The sequence below is a fragment of the Acartia tonsa genome, chromosome 4 (genome assembly GCF_053477335.1).
Source record: "Acartia tonsa isolate MP-2025a chromosome 4, ASM5347733v1, whole genome shotgun sequence".
Taxonomy (NCBI): Eukaryota; Metazoa; Arthropoda; class Copepoda; order Calanoida; family Acartiidae; genus Acartia; species Acartia tonsa.
This window is the reverse complement of record NC_137263.1, coordinates 22,384,665-22,405,046: the sequence shown is the minus strand read 5'-3', so window position 1 is coordinate 22,405,046 and position 20,382 is coordinate 22,384,665. Positions and strand designations below refer to the sequence as shown.

Genomic DNA, 20,382 nt, shown 5'->3' with positions numbered 1-20,382 from the left:
AGAATCCAATCAGTTCAGTGGTTACCTAGATCTTAAGCTTTAGACGGACGGACGGACAAACGGACAGACATCATTCTACTTTGTATTATAGATTAAACTTTCTATAGTGCTCTTTAAAAAAAACTGATATGTAGTTCAAGCCTTGTGTGTCGCCATGTTTGGACAATTCAAATTGCCAAGAAACACTTTCTAATAAGATTGAAAATTACTATTACAGAGTTTCTTGCAGTGAAGTTTGTATACCCAGGGATCTAAAGGGACAAGAAAATGGCCGATAAATTCATGCAAACTCTCGATCATTGATGATTTACATAATTACCCCTTCTATATATTACAATTAGTGGTTGAAACATTTAGGAAGTCAACTAAATGAAACAACCAATCAAAATTCATAAAAAGTCCCTTAAGTTGATAAGCCAACGATTAAGAAAACGTAATTATAAAACTTTTGGGGACTTGTGTAATAAACAGTCCAATGTTCCCTCCCTCCCTGAGTTTCAATTCCTTATTGGAGCAATATTGGCAGCGGCTCTTGCCTCTAGTAGCTCAGAGCAGAGTGATATTTCTTGGTTATGTCTAATAACTTCCAAATAAGCACACTGGAATCGATTATTTCCAAAAAGTAATAACTTTTAGCGGCCAAACGGTTGCGTGTATTTTGTATAGATTATAATAGCAATTGATTGTAACCAACAAATTAAGGCATACAACTAATTTGAGACAGGCAATACTAAATAATGCACAGTTTGATCACAGCGCACATAAATGAGCGCAAAAAGAGCATATTTTACTTTTATATTGAGATCTCATTGTGTGCACAAGTGGATAATTGCTATTCCAGATTATTCGGCTTTTCCTAACGATGGGAGTTCAACCATATGGCAGGCAATTAACAGTCTTTGAAAATTAGTTTGGAACAGCACCTGATAGGACTTTTTTATCCATTGCCTACACCCCCCCCCCCCTTGCCAATGATGCAACCAAGACAATTAGAATGACACAAAAAAATGAAAAATTTAATATCTCCATCAAAATTAAGGTCAAAACTGATGCTTTTTTTAATGGAAAAAGATTTCTCTCGTATCAAATCAAGACAAACAAACCTTGAAAATATAGAATACAATATTTAGCACACTTTATTGCCCTCTAAAATTACCCCAAAAATAATATAAAAAAAAACAATAAAAAATGATTTGTAACTGTCTTTGGCAACTGGAAGAACCTATTAAAGTTTTTAGCTAACTTACTCAGACGGACATACGAATGCCAGGATGCAGATGGCAGATGTATCCTATATTGATTAGGCTCGGCTATTTTTGTTGCAGTTAGTGTGAAAAATAAAAAATAGACAAGACAAACTTTATTGAGGCCATTGAATTTGATGTCCCAAGGGTCATAAATGACTAGAAAGCAGTAAAAAATGAAAGACTTACCTTCATTTTGGAAATGTAGAAACTCTTCTTCCTTCTGTAAACCTTTCCCGGTTAAATTAATCATTCTTATTAATATGGAGTCATCAAGCATTTTGACTCTGGATTCTTGGCACTTTTCCTACTAATGTCTTAAGTTTACTTTTTTTAAAAAAAACTTAAAATCATCCCTAGCCCTTATCTATAATTCCCAGAATAACAAAACTAAAAGTTTCATGCTGTTAATGTATACATTTGCTTTAGACAAACGCAATAAAGAGAATGTTTTTGTGTGTGAACTTTTTAAGAGTGAATTTGAATAAGAAGTAACCTAAAAATTTACAGAATTTAATGTTATTGATTAAACAGGCATTTTATCAGTTTAAGGATTTGTAGGTATATGTTTACAAAACATATTTAATATTTGTGCATTTGAAAAATAAAAGTCTGTAGAAGTGGGGAAAAGTTTCATAGTAGAATTTCAATTTTTGGACTAACAGCAATCTATCGTTGAGTGTTTAAATATAATAAGATTACTAAGATGATCCTTATATGCAATTAACACATAAACATTTCAAATATTATAGCTTTATTAATAAGCAATTAAATACAAAACATACTTTATAATAATGGCATAAATCATAAATAATCATAAAGGTGGACTTCAATTCATCTTCTGTAGGTTAAAATATGGTTAATCCGTTTCAGCTAGAAGGATTTATTTATTTTGATGATAGTTTTAGAGGTGCAACAATAAATATTAATCACATAAAATAACATTATCTCACGGCCAAAAAAACAGTTTATAAAGCTAATTTCAGCCATGAGACAAAGAAAATAACAATTATTAACTCGTTTCATAATAATTTGGCATTTATTTACATCATAATGTGTTAAGGGTGAGCCAAATTACTATGAACTGAATTTAGAATACATTTCAATGCTTAATGTATTTTTTTAGGATAGTTTATTGCTATAAGTAACAAAGTTACCTCTTCAGTTTCTTTTATATTAAAAAGAACAAACTACAAAGCATGCGTTAACAGGGATGGAGAGGAAAATTACACTTTAATTAATCATTTCTTTCATTTTCTAGGTAATCGTAAGTAGCTCAAGGAATAAAAAAAGATTTTCCATTATTGCCTCGAAACCGATTAATATCTGCTAGATTAGATTCGGTTCTAAGCCATACGGAAAAATCATGTATCGTATCGTATCCAGTTTTCTACGAATATAAAAATGTACAACGGCATCTCGGGGCTAACAAAACTAGTTTTAATCTTATAATTGTACATTTATAAATTCCCGAAAAGTTGTTTATAATACGCTGCGATAAATAACTATTATTTTGACTCAAAAATCTAATTAATAAAGATAGAATTTTGTACATATATTAACACGTTAGTTGAGATTAATTTATTGCCAATTGTCCTATCACCAAATCCCTTAAGCACGCCTCAATTACGATTTATATATTTATTACATATAGACAAATAATATTTCATACATTTTATTAACATTGAGTAAATATATTATCAGGAGTAAATTGATTTGTTTGTTTCATGAATATTAACACATCTTCTAATAACAAATAGCACAAATAGATTGGTTATATTACATGTGAGATCAAACATGACAAATTAAAATGAAGCATACTGTTTTTGTGGTTTTTTTGACTTCTTGTTCTTCTTTTTCTTCTTTTTTTTTGGAAGGCCCAGGACTGTCTGTCTGTTAAGGTGTGATTTTGGAATTCCAGCATTCATATTCGCACGAGCCATCATACGTGACTCTCGAACAACTTGATTTAGTAACAATTTCATGCCGTCTCTGTCCAAAAACTCCTTCAGCCAGGTTTTAAAAGTGTCAAAGCCAATATGGACAGGTCCCTCCTTGTTGAAAATTGGTTTAACTTTTGAATTTAATTCCCCCTCGACACGACCTGGCTCTTGATTATACTCCGCTAGATCTATTACAGTGAGGCCAGCATTGAGCAAAACAGTAGTACATCTGTGATATTGGGAGGATTTCCAACCTCTCTCCCAAGTACCCATCGAGTTTATCATCACCTTATTAGCAACAAACTTGCGAAAATCAGCCATAGAACTCATTCTTCCAGGGTCCAATTGATCGAATTTTAGACCCCTATTCACATTATCTGTTTGCGTTTTACTTGTGGCTGGTTGGGAGGTGCTTGCTTCACCATCATCGGGTTCAGCATCGCTGCCACTACCATCACTACTGCTTCCCTCAGAGGACGGTGTTCCTGTTCTTTCCACACCCCCCTCCCCCTCCTCTTGATTCATAATAAGATACTCCGCCATAAGCTCAGGTGAGGTTCTCACCTCATCCAGAAGTTCCTCCAGACTCTTGTGGCCCTCGTGGAGCAAAAATGCAGTCACTAGTTTTGTTGTCTGAATGGCGGTATCAATTATGTTGCGCGGCTGGCCAACCATACGTTGCAGCAGGACTGTGCGCAGCTGAAGCTCTGTCGAGGACAACCCGCGGCTCTTGGCCATGTCCAAGAGCTCTTCAAATACAAATCCTGTTCATAAAACAGAGGTGAGACAATATTTAAAAACTTTTAATAACATATTTTCCTAAAAGATTGTAATTAGTATTAAAAAGGGTATTTCGATGAAATTGAGCCTTTCTCACATCAAAGCATTACCTAATAATTTCATAAAAGATCTAAAATGAAGTCAGGTCTGAAAAGAATTTACGAAAAAGAAGTTGTAGACTTGTCCTTGCAAGAAGTTTCCCTAAAGAATAAATATCACCTGAATCAATGAGATTTCTGCAGACTTTCTGGGAAATATCTTCAACTCTAGGAAGATAACGCAGATCTAAACAATATTTATGTATAATGAACCATATACCTATTAAAACTACTTTTAAAAATCACTCTACAAAATGATATAAATTGCTAAATAAAATAAGACCAAACAAAATGAAAATCAAATCATAATTTCTTCGATCGCATTTGTTACATTACTAAATACGCGCCTCGAGGCCTCTAGGGGACTTGGGGAGGTTCAATTTTTTTTTTTGGGGGGGGGGGCGGTTGGGAATTTTTCTAAGGGCGATTTCTCTTGGGAAGGTGATGGTGCCTTCCTTTAAAGTAGTTATTAACCTCTCAAGGACCTATGAGAAGCAACATTATAAAGGAGAACCATATCGGTTTAGCGGTTATTGAGATCCCTTGGTTCAGATAGACAGACAGTCACACACAGACAGAGATCCTTTTACTTTATTACAAGGACTAGCGACTACGCCCCTAGAGGCCTCTAGGGGCACTTGAGAAGGGGAGAGTCAAATTTGATAACCCAATTTCTTATTTTAGATTTTGAAGTAAAAAGTGAATAAAAAATTTTGGGGGGGCGAAATTTTTTTTTTCCGGGGGGGGGGTGCCTTCCCCCTTATTTTTAATTTTAGTTTAAAAAAATGAAGAAATTTTTTTTTTTTTGGAGGGGGGGGGGGGTGTCCCACCCCCCAAGAAAATAGTTATAAACCTTCCCGGGACCTATGAGAAGCTACCCTGTTAAGGAGAACCCGATCGGTCAGCGGTTAGCAAGATCCTTCGGTACAGATAGACAGACAGAGATCCTTTTACTTTATTACAAGGATAACAACTTTTTGCTTAAGTTTTAATAATTAAGAGTACAAAACAATAAATAGAAATTCCTTACCTTCCTCATCCATACCATCTCGTTCTGATTTTAGTGTCCGAATAACATAAAGTCTCAGTGGTGCGAAAGTCTCCCATCTAAATCAGGATTTTACCATTAAAAAATAAACAATAAAATATGCTTTTAAATATTACAAAAATCATAATTTTATTTGGAACTGAAACCCTCATTAGCACTTTCTTTTTATTTTCAAAACTAGCACATAGCCACTTATTCTTGCCCTGCGGGACTCTCAATTCAATAAAATATGTTTACTAAGATATATAAGTTTTCCGGAATTTTAATGTTAGGGGGAGATTTGAAATCTGCATCAAATTTTAAGGATTTTTTATAAAATTCGTTTTTTGTATAATTCTTAATCTAAAAGCGGAAATGCATTTTAAGTTAATTAATTTTGACCAATAGGATAGGTGGATTTTAAACTACCTGCGCTCTAATTGGTTGAATGATGTACGCCATCCAATCGGAGCGCAGATTTTTTAAATCCACCAATCACAGATGCCAAAATTAATTAACTTAAATTGCATTTCCGCTTTTAGATAACGAATTTTATAAAAAATCCTCAAAAGAGGACTATCCACGAACAAGAGCAAGCGACTCTAAGCACCTTCCAGCTTTGATCCTTAGTATTTATTTAGTGAAAATACTGGGTTTATGTTTAATATTTGGTTTATCGACTAAAAATTAGGTTTCACCATGGTTTTATAAGAAAAAAAACTTTGAAATGTTAATCATATTTTGGTGCAATATCATCAAATGTTTTGAAGAGTTCAAACTGTTGTTTAAAAGCCTTGACACAAAAGTATATCATTTTGATTAAAAATGTATATTTAGAAAAGGGTTGGTAACTTTTAATATTGTACTTTTGCAATTTACAGCATTTGATGCTTCTTGTCGTGTTATTTTATTTTGTCCTTAGAACTATTACATCAAAAATGCTTTACATATCAAAGTTTTTTTCGTATAAAACCATGATGAAACCTAACTTTTTAGTCAATAAACCAAATATTTAACATAAACCTAGTATATTTACTAAAAAAATACTATGGATCAATGCTGAAAGGTGCTTAGAATCACTTGCTCTTGTTCGTTGATAGTTCCCTTTGATGCAGATTTCAATTCTCCCCCTAACTTTAAAATTCCGGAAAACTTATATATCTTAATGTTTACTGTATGGCTTCTAATCCTAAAAATATCCGGAACCGGTTATAAGCAAAACTGAAAAGTAATAAGTATTTAGCATCGTATTACAGACAATATTCCTAGAATATTAAAATAAATATAATAAAAGAAATACCAGTTTTGTTAGCTCAGGCCTTTGGCCTCTCGGGGCTTACAAAACTGGTTGTGATATTATAATTTCCATATCAATATCCGCGGAAAGTTGTCTATAATACTATGCGATAAATAGCTATTAAAATGTTTAATTGTATGGAAACTTACTTGTTTAAGAAAAAAGTGGGATCTCTAATTTTCTGCATTGCCTTGGAGTGCCGGGTAAATGCATACTCCTAAAAAATATTAATAATAAGAGGGGGGGGGGGGGGGTGGAGTTTTGACACATTTGCGGAAACAGTGAGTATAGGCTTTATCTTTGGACTGAGAGGATAGGTTATTAGGGATAAAATCATTCTTATATGGTAAATTTTTCCAAGTTTTAAGATTTTTTTGGATAGGCCTCCAGGTTTAGGAGCTGCGGGCCTCCAGGTCCAGGGGCTGCATGCCTCCTGGTGGTCTCTGGACAGGCAAAAATAAAAAAAAAAGATTTTTCTAAGAGTTAGAGGTCAACTTATAACAAAAACTATGCATATTTTTTAATGTTATTAACATATTTGAAGAAAAAAGATGCATATTTTGTTTTATAAGTTGACCTCTAACTCTTCAAAAAAATTAATTTTTATTTTTACCTGTCCAGAGACCACCTGGAGGCCTGCAGCTTCCAAACCAGAAGGCCTATCCAAAAAATCTTAAAACTTGGGAAAATTCATCATATAAGAATTATTTTATCTTTAATAACCTATCCTCTCAGTCAAAAGATAAAGCCTATACTCACTGTTTCCGCAAATGTGTAAAAACTTCCCCCCCTCTTAATCAATAAGTGTGTTTGAAAATTTGTATACCTTTTAAGATCTCGTAAACATGAGAATTTTGGGACATTAAATAATCAACATTAGGGAAATGTAGGTATAAATCATAAAAATAACTCTAGTCATAGGTATAATGTTCAAGTGTTAAAAGTCATTTATTATATGGTTAAAAAGATAGCATTTTTATTGAATCAAACGTACCTTAATATAAGATTCACAACAATAAAATAAATCTTGAGAATTACTTGGATACATAAGCGTGTAGAGGGGGTGTCAACAACCCTTTAAAATAAATTGGGTATGACTACCTTCCTCCCCCCCCCCCCCTCCTCCAAGGCTGTAAGATACCTGTGCAAGTGCATACACGCCAATACTTTGATATTGCATATGATTTATTTATGGAAAAATCTATCTACAATCTACATATTTTAAAGTTTTTGTTACAGATAAAGGTATACCTAAATATTTGATCAAAAACTTTTTTGTTGTTAATGTCATTGTAGCCCAGACCACCCCCCCCCCCCCCTTAACAAAGTAAGCTGACCTGGAAGTAGTTACCAAATGAGGGAATTGTATCGAGCAGTTTGACTAGAACTTCATAGCAAAACTTGGCTTTCTCATCCGAAAAATGTTTGTCAAATGGTCTCATTCTTTTGAATAGTTCATAATAGATGTCCTCAATGTTTTTCTCATAGCCACGCAGCAAAATTTTCCTGAAGAAAAATTAGACATTTAATATAAATAATAGTTATTTATCGCATCGTATTATAAACAGCTTACCGAGGATATAAAAATGTAAAATTGTAAGAGATGCCGAAGGCACGGGCTAAAAAACTGGTTTCAATCTTATAAACAATTGTAGGTACATCTTTATAATCGTAGAAAACTATAACTATTTTTTTAGTAGGGCTGAGAACCACCGGATGTTAATCGGTTTAGATGCGATACTGGAAATTGGTGTAATGTAAAGCAGTGTTGCGGAGCCGGGAGCCGCCATATTTTGCTGGAGCCGGAGCCGCCTTCATCACAGACGGCACAACGCTGATGTAAAGGGATGAGATCTATAGAAACAGATGATAATGTAAGATGAACGAACAATACTATATCTGAATCTAACCAAATCTTTTAGCCTCAAACTTTTATTCCAATGAATATTTGTTTGTAAAAAAACTTACTATTCAAGTCTAAAAACTAAAAACCTAGAAGTGGATGAATCGTAGAATAAGATGGCAAAAATAAAACTAACCCATTAGGATGTTCTTTAGCCAGAAACTCAATAGATCCAATGGCCGAAACTCTGGACCAAAACTGACCATCCAGGTTGTTGTTCTTGATCCTTTTAATCAGCTGACCAATTGAAAAGTTTGAATCACATGTAAGCACGGCTCCAGTGTAGGGAGGGCGCACACGATTCATGTTTATGAGGATAAATTCAATGAAACTCCTGAAATTTATAATCCATGTAATAAAGTAAAAGGATCTCTGTCTGTGTGTGTGTACCGAAGGATCTCGCTGAACGCTGAACCAATATGGTTCTCCATTACAATGTAGCTTCTCATAGGTCCTGGAAAGGGTTTTAACTAAATTTGGGGAGAGTACCAAGAGAAATCGTCCCTAGCTTAAGTTTACTCCGACCCCGCCCCCCCCCCCCACTAACAAAAAAAATGGGTAGCCTCTAGTTAAAGTTACAAGTCATATTACTCAAATTGAAAGGGCTATGAATAAAATGGGATTTAATTATTGAACGACCAATCTTTGATAAAAGAAAATAAAGTTTTTTTTAGGAACCTAGCATGTATTACAATTATATATAAAATTAGAAGTTGGGGGGGGGGGGGGGGGGGGTCACTATAAATTACCCTTTCAGGGGGCCCTCAAATATAACCTAATTCTAACTTGACCTAAAGTAATAAACAAACAAACGAAACCCCACCCCCCTTTATTTAAAAAAAAAGGGGGAGGGTATCGTCAGTGCTTAACAGAGTACAGTGTATGAAAGCACCGAAAAGAATAAAAATATCACCTTAAAGCATCTCTTTCTGTGACACAAGCCTCCATGATGCCTGTTTGTCTGTTGTTGACATGAAACTTTTTCTTGAACATTACCATGGGCAATTCCTTGTGATTTTCAGCCTCTGCCTTTAAAATTTCAGGCTCCACACACCTAGAAAAAAAATTATGTCAAATATGGAAAAGGTTATCTATTAGTTTTGCCTGTCCGCTATTATCTTGCTAATCACTGAACCGAATGAGTTCTATATTTTAGCTTCACGTAGGTCCCAGAAGGGTTTAAAATAAGTAGGGTAGCCAGGCTGGCAATATTATCTACGTTTAACAGGTTGATTAACAAATAATGAAGGATTTACCAGAGATGAGTTATAGCCAACAATCGAATAAATATAAAATAATATTTTGGGAACAGAAAAAAAGGTCGGTTTTACTACGATGTCTTGCCCTCCAAAATCTTTAAAAAATCTGTTGAAATTACCAAAGATTTTTTATTCAATTATTTTAGTTGTTCATTACAGCTGAGGATTAGGTATATTTTACTTTACCTTTGTCAAATGATGGTCTTTAGGAGAAAAAAAAACTATTTTTTTTACCTGACAAATGTTTCTCCGTGTATTGTGTAAGCACCCAGCTGATAAAGTTCTGAGTTGAGGCCGGACCCGAGACAAACAAGATCAAAACAAACCACAAGATAATTTCCTAAAGAAAAACCAATAAACAAAACGCGCTTAAGGTTGAATGAAAATCTTATAATTTTTGTTTTATATTTTACAATGTGATGGGACAAGATTTGAACCTATAACACCTAAGACAACGTGGGGAGGGGGAATGCTTTGGTCCTAAACAGGCCCAACTCATTACCATGCAATGACTTCCAGGCAACGTTTATTATGCACAGTTGCAAGTTTCTATGGCTACAAGTTACCCAGGACTAGATATAGCCTACAAGCGAAATAAATCTATAATAATATTTGGGAGGCAGATAAAAAGGTCACCAGTTCTACTATGTGTTGCCCCCCAACGACAGCTGAAAATCCAGTATAGGTTTAGTGATTATTTCGAATTTATTTCGTTGTCGATAAAAGCTGCAAATTACCTGGTTTAAGCGCATGAAGTGGCTGGGGAACTGGTGTTGGCTCTGGCACGTGTTGGGCTGGTTGCTGTCTGGTATCGGCACCACCAAGTTTCCGACCAAACTGGACCTCTTCTATTTCTGGAGAGGAACTGTGACGACTTGCTGACGCTCCTCTTGGAAACTGATTCTGTGTAACGGCAAGAATTATTATTTTATTAAGAGCACTTATATTGTACTTAAAATGTTACTTAAAATTTTATTGATCATTGAAACGACAATTCTTGAGATAACTCCTATACGAGAATTAACATATCTTCTTTCGTATCTTAAAAAGAGAAGTATAAATGTTAAAGATTGTAAAAATCATGTTTTGTTATTGTTCTTTGACGGTACAAAAAAAAATAATGCAAGGATGAAATTATTGGCTCTAGTGCAGTTTACTGGAAAATGTTCCTGGTAACTATTATATCTAAAACTCACTGCGAGATAAATGTGGTGCATTATTTGCCAAATGTACCACTTTTCTGCACTACCTCTCCGATTTTGTTAATACTCTATATTTTGGTCCGTTGGGTCATTCAAGGATGCTGGATGGCCAAATAAAGTTTCAGAGTCCCTGGATGTCTAGATATCTAGCTATCTATGAAGGTAGGTAACAAAAATTTAAAAAACACCCATTTTTTCACAATTTAAAAAATTAATTTTTTCATCAATCTTACATCCAGCCTATAAATTTTATACACCAAAATGATCGTTTATTCATGTAAAAAGCGCACATATTGCTATTTTGGCCAAAACTCTAATTTTACAGGGTGTCCAACAAAAAGTGTATTTTGGATATCTAGCGTAATACCCAAAATACCTGTCCGAAAAAAATCATTTTATTTGGCTTAAATCCTGTGTTTTATCTGTGTGCATATGTGGTATATAACGGTTCGGACCACCCGGGACTATAAGGTTGTCAAATTTCACTTTGGGACACCCTGTAAATGTGATTTTTGCGTCTGTAGAGCTAAAACTTGGTCCAAATTGGCTATTTTTTCCAAATTACTCTAATATGTGTCTTAGTATGTTTGGCCATAGTGTTTTCTGACCAGATCAATATTTTCATATTTTTTGGACACCCTGTATTTTCAAAAAAAGAGAAAAAAAAATTTTGTTTTTTTTTTAAATTTTTTTTCTATTTTTAAGTTACTTAAAACTGTCACATAGATACAGATTTTGACTAATAATAATAATATTTGCCTATTTTACAAATTTTTACACTTTTGGGACACCCTGTGCATGTTTTTGAAAAATGATGGTTTTTGCCCATTTTTTGGGGGAAGGAGTCGTTTTAGGGCCATAAACTATTTCTTAATTTTTGTAGAACTTTTCAAGACACATCATTTGTTATTTATGCAAAAACCGCAAAAACCGAACCGTTTTGCCGTTAATCACCGCCAAAGTCGGAATTTTTTACGTTTTTGCCGTTCCGGAGGTTGTAATGGGCATTTGTGGTAAGAAAACGTTGATTTATCAAGATCCCTCTGAAATACTTTTATTTAGGTAATTTAATTTACTAAATTTCATATTAAGTAAAATTTTTTGTGCAGCTAACCGTTTTTCGTCGAGATGAATTTCAATTGTTAATACAAAAAAATGAAGTGAATATAACATAAATAATTGCTATAACATAAGTGATAAAAGAAACATAAATCATGTGCATTTGAAATTCCTTTTGACAAAAATCGGTTAGCTGCACAAAAAAATTTACTTAATATGAAATTTAGTAAATTAAATTACCTAAATAAAAGTATTTCAGAGGAATTTTGATAAATCAACGTTTTCTTACCACAAATGCCCATTACAACCTCCGGAACGGCAAAAACGTAAAAAATTCCGCCTGTGGCGGTGATTAACGGCAAAACGGTTCGGTTTTTGCGGTTTTTGCATAAATAACAAATGATGTGTCTTGAAAAGTTCTACACAAATACAGAAATAGTCTATGGCCCAAAAACGACTCCTTCTCCCTAAAAATGGACAAAAACCATCATTTTTAAAAAACATGCACAGGGTGTCCCAAAAGTGTAAAAATTTGTAAAATAGGCAAATATTATTGTTATTAGTCAAAATCTGTATCTATATGACAGTTTTAAGTAACTTAAAAATAGAAAATTTTTAAAAAAAAAAAAAAAAATTTTTTTCTCTTTTTTGGAAAATACAGGGTGTCCAAAAAATATGAAAATATTGATCTGGTCAGAAAACACTATGGCCAAACATACTAAGACACATATTAGAGTAATTTGGAAAAAATAGCCAATTTGGACCAAGTTTTAGCTCTACAGACGCAAAAATCACATTTACAGGGTGTCCCAAAGTGAAATTTGACAACCTTATAGTCCCGGGTGGTCCGAACCATTATATACCACATATGCACACAGATAAAACACAGGATTTAAGCAAAAAAAATGATTTTTTTCGGACAGGTATTTTGGGTATTACGCTAGATATCCAAAATACACTTTTTGTTGGACACCCTGTAAAATTAGAGTTTTGGCCAAAATAGCAATATGTGCGCTTTTTACATGAATAAACGATCATTTTGGTGTATAAAATTTATAGGCTGGATGTAAGATTGATGAAAAAATTAATTTTTTAAATTGTGAAAAAAGGGTTTTTTAAAAAAATTTTGTTACCTACTTTCATAGATAGCTAGATATCTAGACATCCAGGGACTCTGAAACTTTTTTTTGGCCATCCAGCATCCTTGAATGACCCAACGGACCAAAATATAGAGTATTAACAAAATCGGAGAGGTAGTGCAGAAAAGTGGTACATTTGGCAAATAATGCACCATGTGTATTATTAAGTTATGACTTTTCAGATTATTTGTAGGCCTGCTTTGTCAGTTAAAATTTTGTCCGAGCCTAACGGTTCATCGTTGGGCCGTTAGTATCCTTTAAAGCTTAATTTTTTTTTGGAGATAATCGTTACAAGGAACATTTTACCGTGAACTACACCAGATCCAAATTATTAGTATATAATTTCTTGTTCCTGAATGAATGATGAGTTATTGCTTTCTGTAGATCTCCTTCCACCGTATGCACCTCCAACTGTAATTCTAAAACAAAAAAGAAAATATTCATGAATAGTCTTATAACAAATTAGGAAAGAGGCACATTTTTAATTTGTCACAGGCTATGTTTGACGTGCTTGATAAAATTACAAAAATGTTAAATTTTAAAGCATAACAAAATCGTGTACGTCATAAATTGTATGTATATTTTTAGGTAGAAAGTAATTTACCTATTATTGGATTGGTTTCTGAAGTCTTGATCAAGTTGGTTAATTTCAACAAGATGGTTGTAATTGGAAGATTTCGCCGAGAAGCTTGTATCGTAGTTTTGCGAGGGCCAGTTGTTTCTCGACTCCTGGAGAGGATCTGTCCTGTTATCAAAGTTACCATATCTGGCCATCATATCTGGCGACACGGCTCTGTGGGGCTGAGTAGACGAAGATCGAGATGGTGACCGTCTGGCAGCAGCGTAAGAGTTTAGGCCGCTTGATCCTGGGTCATTATTCAAGAAATCTCGGTAGTCATTGCCTCTTTGTGCTGCCAACGGGTCGATGCCCAGTTTACGAAGAAAATCTTCACTTTTGTCAATCCATTTTTCCCGTTCCATTTGTTCCTCAACTTTTCTCCGTTCCTCTCTTAACCTCCTCCTCTCCTCTGCATAGGTCTGTCTCTCTGCTCTGGTACGCTCTTCCTCTGCCTTTATTAAAATATAAAAAAATCAGATATGGATGGATATCAAACCAATTCGAACGGGAATAGTTTTTATGATTACTTATGTCTGGATTTTTCTAGAATTTTTTTTGAAAAGTTAAATGGTATTATTATCGATAATTTTGCATTTAAAAGCCCATAATCGGCTAAACGGCTGAGCCGGTGGCCGATTACTTTTCCAACTTTTTATTAAATTTAGGGAAAATAGACCTACCAAGGATTACTCATAACAAATTTCAATCTGAAATTCAGATTCTAAGTGCTTTTTGCGCATTGATTACGAGATGGTTGCATTACACCCCCCCCCCCCCCCTGAAATGTCAAAAAGGCCCTTTTCAAAACAAAAATTAGAATAACAGTCAAACAAGAAAAAAAGAACCTCTAGTTCTCGGCGTTTTCTTTCTGCACTCAGGGATCTTCTCCTTCTATCTCGTTCCAGTCTTTCATATCTTTCCCGGCTTCTTTCTCTTTCATACCGGTAACTGTCGTATCTCTCTCGGCTCCTGTCTCTGCTTCTATCTCGGCTTCTATCTCTGCTCCTGTCTCTACTTCTATCACGCCTGTTGCAACAAAATTATATTTGTTTAAATTGTTAATTCGTACCTAATATTATTTCAACACAAAAGACGACATTTTACTTTTCATAATTGTACACGGCAATCATGTAGCAGTACCAAATTTTACAATCAGCCGATTTTTGTTTACATTTTTGTATTTTCAATTATTATCTGACTTTGAATGTAAACACTGAACTGAACAGTCTATTAGGCTATTAGCTAAATTATAGTGCTTTTTATTATATTGATTTATATGTTATTACGGATTGTTTGTTAATATTTAATTATGACTGACTTGTGATATTTTCAGACAACTTAAAGCATTCTTTAGAACAAACATAATCTTTCAATATTGCCTAACTAAATTAAACGTATCTAAAGTATAAAACTTATGGTCTCTTAATTGTTAATTTAAAAGTAAGTTATTTCTTCATACCTGTCTCTGTCACTTCTGTATCTATCACGCAAATCTTTATCACTTCTGTGTCTGTCTCTGTCATGCCTCTCCCTTTCGTGTGAGCTCTTGTGAACTTCCTCTTTTTTCATTGATGGAGATTTTTTCCTTTCGGCTTCTTTTTCTGTGTTATTATCCTCGTCACTACTGAGCATAACAATGTCTCCAACTTTATCTTCTTTCGACATCTCGGCAACGACTTCCACATCACTTCCATCGTTTGTATGATCAGCAACTGCAGGTTTTGCATCAATGGTTTTATTTGTTGTACTTTTAGACGTACTTCTTCGTGGGCTTTTGCGTCGTCTGCTAGTAGATCTGCTGCGACTGCGGCGGCGTCTTCGGTCACGAGATCTGCTTCTTGAGCGCCGATAATCGCGTGAACGACTTCTCCGACGTTTTCGGTCTCTTTCCGAGGCTCTTTTTCTCTCCTCTTCTTCTTTTTGCTTTTGTCTGCGCTTTTCTATAGCAAGGTCCATTCTGTAACATTGTATAAAAGTTAAAAAGTTATTAACAATTCATATTTATAATAGCTTTGATATGATTCAGACAAAATTTGATATTTGAATAATGATTTAAATGACAATTGCATATCGTGAGATATTCGATATTTTTACAATACATAGAGCTTAAATTATTATTTAAACATTTGCCTGGTAAGTTCAAGAGAAGGGATCTAAAGAGATAAGACAATGAAAGATAAATTGATTTATGTCCCCCAATGATGATAGACAAAGTTACCCATTCTGTAGATCAAAAGTTTTGGTTGAATGGTTTGGACATTGTACTTAATAAACCACCTAATCAAAATTTAGTAAAGAACCAAAAGTTTTCAAGGCAGCTAATGAGATAACGTTATAATATAACTTTGGGTACTAGTATAATTAACGGTCCAATATCCCCTCCCTCCCTGGTTCAAGAGTCATTAGGTAATAATGTAAAATCTAAAATTTATTCTATGGTTGTTGTAATACTTGTATAATATTTACATTCTACCTTTTAAACATTGAGCTTATGGGATCGTTATCATTCAGCTTTTCATAATCTCCATACAACTTTTCAAAGTTTGCATTCAACTGGGGCGGGTATAGTTCTGCGCATAGACTGGTGGTTATTGGCGTTAATTCAGGAGATATAAATTTGGACAGTTTGTCAAGAACTTTAAATTTCGGCAACATAAGCTCCCACGGGGCCATGTTGTCCCAGGTTTCTTCTCCAGGTGGCAAGAGAGTCTAGAACAATAATATTTCATTTCCAGTATCGCTTCGAAACCGATTAATACCCAGTGGATTAGAACCGGTTCTCAGCCATACTGAAAAATTATGTATAGCATCGTATTATATCAGTATCCAAGTTTTCTACGAATTTAAGATTAAAACCAGTTTTTTAGCCAGTGTTTTCGGCATCTCGGGGCTAAAATAACTTATAATCTTATAATTTTACATTTTATATCCGCGAATAGCTGTTTATAATACGATGTGATAATTATATATTTCATAATTTCTAGATCAATTAGAATATGGCAAAAATTTATATACTAAAGTAAAAGGATGTTTGTAGGTACGTACGCTAAAATAGTATGTCTATTGCTAAAATTTTGATAACAGCTGGACAGATCGTTCCCAAACAGGGAAGGTCTTAGATTATAGGGCGCTGAATCTTTTCCTGTATAAAAAAGGGGATGGTAGGTTGTGCTAAAATTACGTAAAGGTGTGAGTTTTAAGGCTTAAAAACAGTAGTAGAACGATAAAATTTTATGTTATCTTTAATAATTTTTTTTGTCTATAGTTCTTATCAACAAGGAATGCACATATTTCGTAAATATTACCGTTCTACTGCTGTTTAAGCATTAAAACTCACACCTTTACGGAATTTTAACACAACCTACCTCTCCCTTAGCCCCTTAAAAAGATTTCTTATTTTCAAAGCAAAAAAATGAGGAAAGTGGGGTTCCCCATCACCTCATGGGGCGAAGAATTTTAAGCAAGATAAATAAAGATGAGTAGGAAGTGACCTATTACCTTAGCAGTAGCAGTTGAGTCGAAAACTCTGAAATAAAACAACGCAATTAAAACAAAATTAGAAAGTAATTGGGTAGGTACCTAATTGTTTATATCAGACTTCAAATATTAAATGATACCTACCCTTCCCTAACATGTCAATTTATAAAATACTAGTGGTTGCACCTCTAGTATCTAAAGACCTTCTATTCAATATGGTAGAAAAGGGAACAAATAAAATTAGCTTAAAACCATTAGAAGACCTAAATCTCAAAATAATATAGCCTAAAACAATCATGTCGCCCATTTGAAGATTCCCTGAAATTGAGAACTCATTCAGTTCAGTAGTTATTTGAACTTATGTTTCAGAAGAAAAAAATCCTTACTACTTTATATATTAGGATAAAGACTCAAAATTCCTAAGTACTTACCCTTCAACATAATATGTCCGATCGCCCCAGCCATCATTAGGAGGATAGAAAAGTCCGTCCCTCGGCACTAGAACAAGATGAACTTGATCCCTCAGGAATTGTAGAGAAGTTGCGCCGGGATATACCTTCTGTAGCTCATATAGTCGTAAGGTTTCTAAAATTAAATTTAAATAACTTCATATTTTCAATAAAAAAAACTGTCGGTACTTCATTTTTAAATTCCAAATTCACCTCATTTCTAAAAAAAAAACGATAAAAAGCAAGATACGTAGAACGAAAATTACTCAAAGTTACAAAATACAATGAAAAATATGAATGGGAAGAGCGAAAATGCCATGAAACTAACATAAAAGAACTCTGTATAAAAAAAAAGAGAAATAACGCTGTGAAATGTGTAAAATGTGGAACGATTAATAAACAGCAGCGTAAAATTTGCTGCTGCCATAAACTTTTTAATAATTTTTTTTTAAATTACAGCGGAATAATGTGGTTTTTGGTCGTTAAATTGAAGCTTTTTCATAGTTACGCTTTATTTTGCATTTAAAACTTCTAAGCAAACTGCCAGCACTAACTCGTTTTTAGCAAATAATAGCAAAGAGATTTACATGCCCCAGGGGTCCTAAAGGGATAAGAAAATGACCGATCAAAATTCACTAAAGTCCCCAAAGTTGTTAAGCCAACAAATAAGAAAACGTTATTATTAAACTTTAAGAACTAGTGTATAAAACAGCCCATTTTACCCTCTCTCTGTCTGCATGCTTCCCTCTTCACACCTTTATAAAATTAGATGCTTTATACATTGAATATGTTAAATCTTGGTAAAAGAGTTAATTGTTTCTGGTTAAAGTTTTACCATTCCGTTCAAGCTGAATACGTTTCTTGGAACGAAAGTCATTTAAAATCTGTACAGAGATCTCTCTTAAGGAACAGAATACTAAATTAGACATTGTTGGTCATATCTGCAATACAAAATACTAAGATTAATTTTAATTATAACATGATAACTGATCAGTCTAGTATAGTACACTTTACACAAATTCACATTAATTTAGATTATTTATTTTTTTCTTCAAAAAAATATATTAAGATTTTACATGTAAAAATATGAAAATGCGCGAATATCGGAAGCAAGAGAGAAATTTATACATGGACACTTGGAAAGATTTTTCATATTAAAATTTTTAACAATTTTTGGGGAGGTAATGATATAGCCCCCGAAGTAAAATATATTGATCTTATTCAACATAGATAGAGAAATCTCAGGGATCTAAAGGGATAAGACAATGGCCGATAAATTGATGTGCAATGATGAAACACAAAATTTCTTCTGTAGATTACAATTAGTGTTTAAAAAGTTTGGACAATCAAATAAATGAACCAACCAATCAAATTAAATAACTCTCAAAGTCTGTTAAACCAAAACGAATATGAAAACATCATTGAAAGAGTTTGGGGACCAATGTAATAAAGAGCCCAATGTCCACACCCCTCCCTGGAAATTCAATTATCTCACCAAAGTTTAGATATTAAACGGGTGAGAGAGATGAATACAATACAATTTTTCTTAAGTTTTTTTGTTATTTCAGGCCAAAAAAACGTTATTTAGGTAACAATAAGTTAAATTGGAAGTTGAAATAATATAATAATCATTTCTAAGCGTCCTTATCAATTACAATATCAGATACTATAACATCTGATTTACGATAATTTATTAGTATCCAAAATATATATAAAAATATATGTATACACACAAAGTCAATTATTATTTTTTTTTCTGACAAAAAAGTAACTAGAACGATAACTGGTTAATCTATTTTAATAAATAGCATAAATTTTTATTTGAGTGATAACTAAACTGCTTTTTAAAAGTAAAATAAGCGATAGATTGAAAAAATCTTAATAATTTTACGAAAAATCACTTGTAAAATCGAGTTTTTGTAATAAAGTAATGAAAATGTGGATAAAAAGAAGCGGTACATTCAGAAATGCAATAAATTAAGTTTACTTTTAAAAATCATCTTTAAATCTAAATGCAAAGTTAATATTTTCTCATAAAAACAAGAACAACGAAATACAAATGAATAATTTTGTACAATAATTCATCTTATTTGGTAAGTAAGTCTTGTCAAAAGCAATATTTTATCAATATTCAGCCCTACAACACAAAAGAAAAACATAGCAGTACAATTCAAATAGGTCCCAAGGAAAACCTAATCAAAACTATTCCGAGTTTGGAGGCATATATTCCAGGGATCTAAAGGGATAAGACAATGGCCTCTAAGTTGAACTAATTTCCATTTATGATACACAAAATTCTTCCTTCGGTCGATAACAGTAAATAAGTGAAAAGTTTGGACACTCAACTTAATGAACCAACCAATCAAAATAAATAAAAGTCCCTAAAGTTGTTGAGCTAACAAATAGGAAAACGTTAGTATAAAACTTTGGGGACTAGAGTAATAAACAGCCCAATGTCCCCTCCCTCCCTCCCTGTAATCATAGCATCTTTGCAAAAGGATCAACGATTCAGTAAAATAAAACACAATAATTTTTCCCATGTTTTAGAATAACGCTAAATCATAAAGAAAATTATTGAAAAAATCACTAATAAGCTTATTTTATATGGTAAACATACCTATCTAACAATGATTAATTTTACAGTACATAGTTGATACCATTATCCTTAAATAATAGAAACAGGATCTCTGTCTGTATCTACCGTAAGATCTCTGTAACCGCTGAACCGATATGGTTCTCCTTTACAGTGTAACTTCTCATAGTCCCTGGAAAGGTTATAGCTGTTTTAAAACTAAACTAAAAAATGGAGGGGTCGAATAGAGGCCTCTAGGGGCATAGCCTCTAGTGTTTCAAAAACTAAATGGTACAAAATGAAACTTTTTAATC

General features: G+C 33.5%; 1 protein-coding gene across 2 annotated transcripts; it reads right to left on the bottom strand.

Moving 5' to 3' along the window:
- Window positions 1-1,981: 1,981 nt before the first annotated feature.
- On the bottom strand, window positions 1,982-18,448 carry LOC145316451 (uncharacterized). Of its 2 annotated transcripts, XR_013878504.1 has the most exons (18): window positions 18,332-18,448; window positions 17,479-17,632; window positions 17,069-17,096; window positions 16,044-16,279; window positions 15,030-15,527; window positions 14,416-14,596; window positions 13,556-14,022; window positions 13,307-13,370; window positions 10,289-10,457; window positions 9,786-9,891; window positions 9,206-9,346; window positions 8,429-8,626; window positions 7,727-7,895; window positions 6,539-6,606; window positions 5,096-5,172; window positions 4,187-4,252; window positions 2,875-3,951; window positions 1,982-2,501 (listed from the first exon to the last, which is right to left on the bottom strand). XR_013878504.1 is itself a non-coding variant. In XM_080156962.1 (17 exons), exons 1-17 carry the CDS (start codon window positions 18,423-18,425, stop codon window positions 3,050-3,052), a joined length of 3,618 nt encoding a protein of 1,205 aa, XP_080013088.1. In that variant the 5' UTR covers window positions 18,426-18,448; the 3' UTR covers window positions 1,982-3,049. The 2 variants fall into 2 exon arrangements, 1 of the variants encoding a protein (XP_080013088.1); XM_080156962.1 differs by having other exon boundaries at window positions 1,982-3,951.
- Between the last annotated feature and the right edge of the window lie 1,934 nt (window positions 18,449-20,382).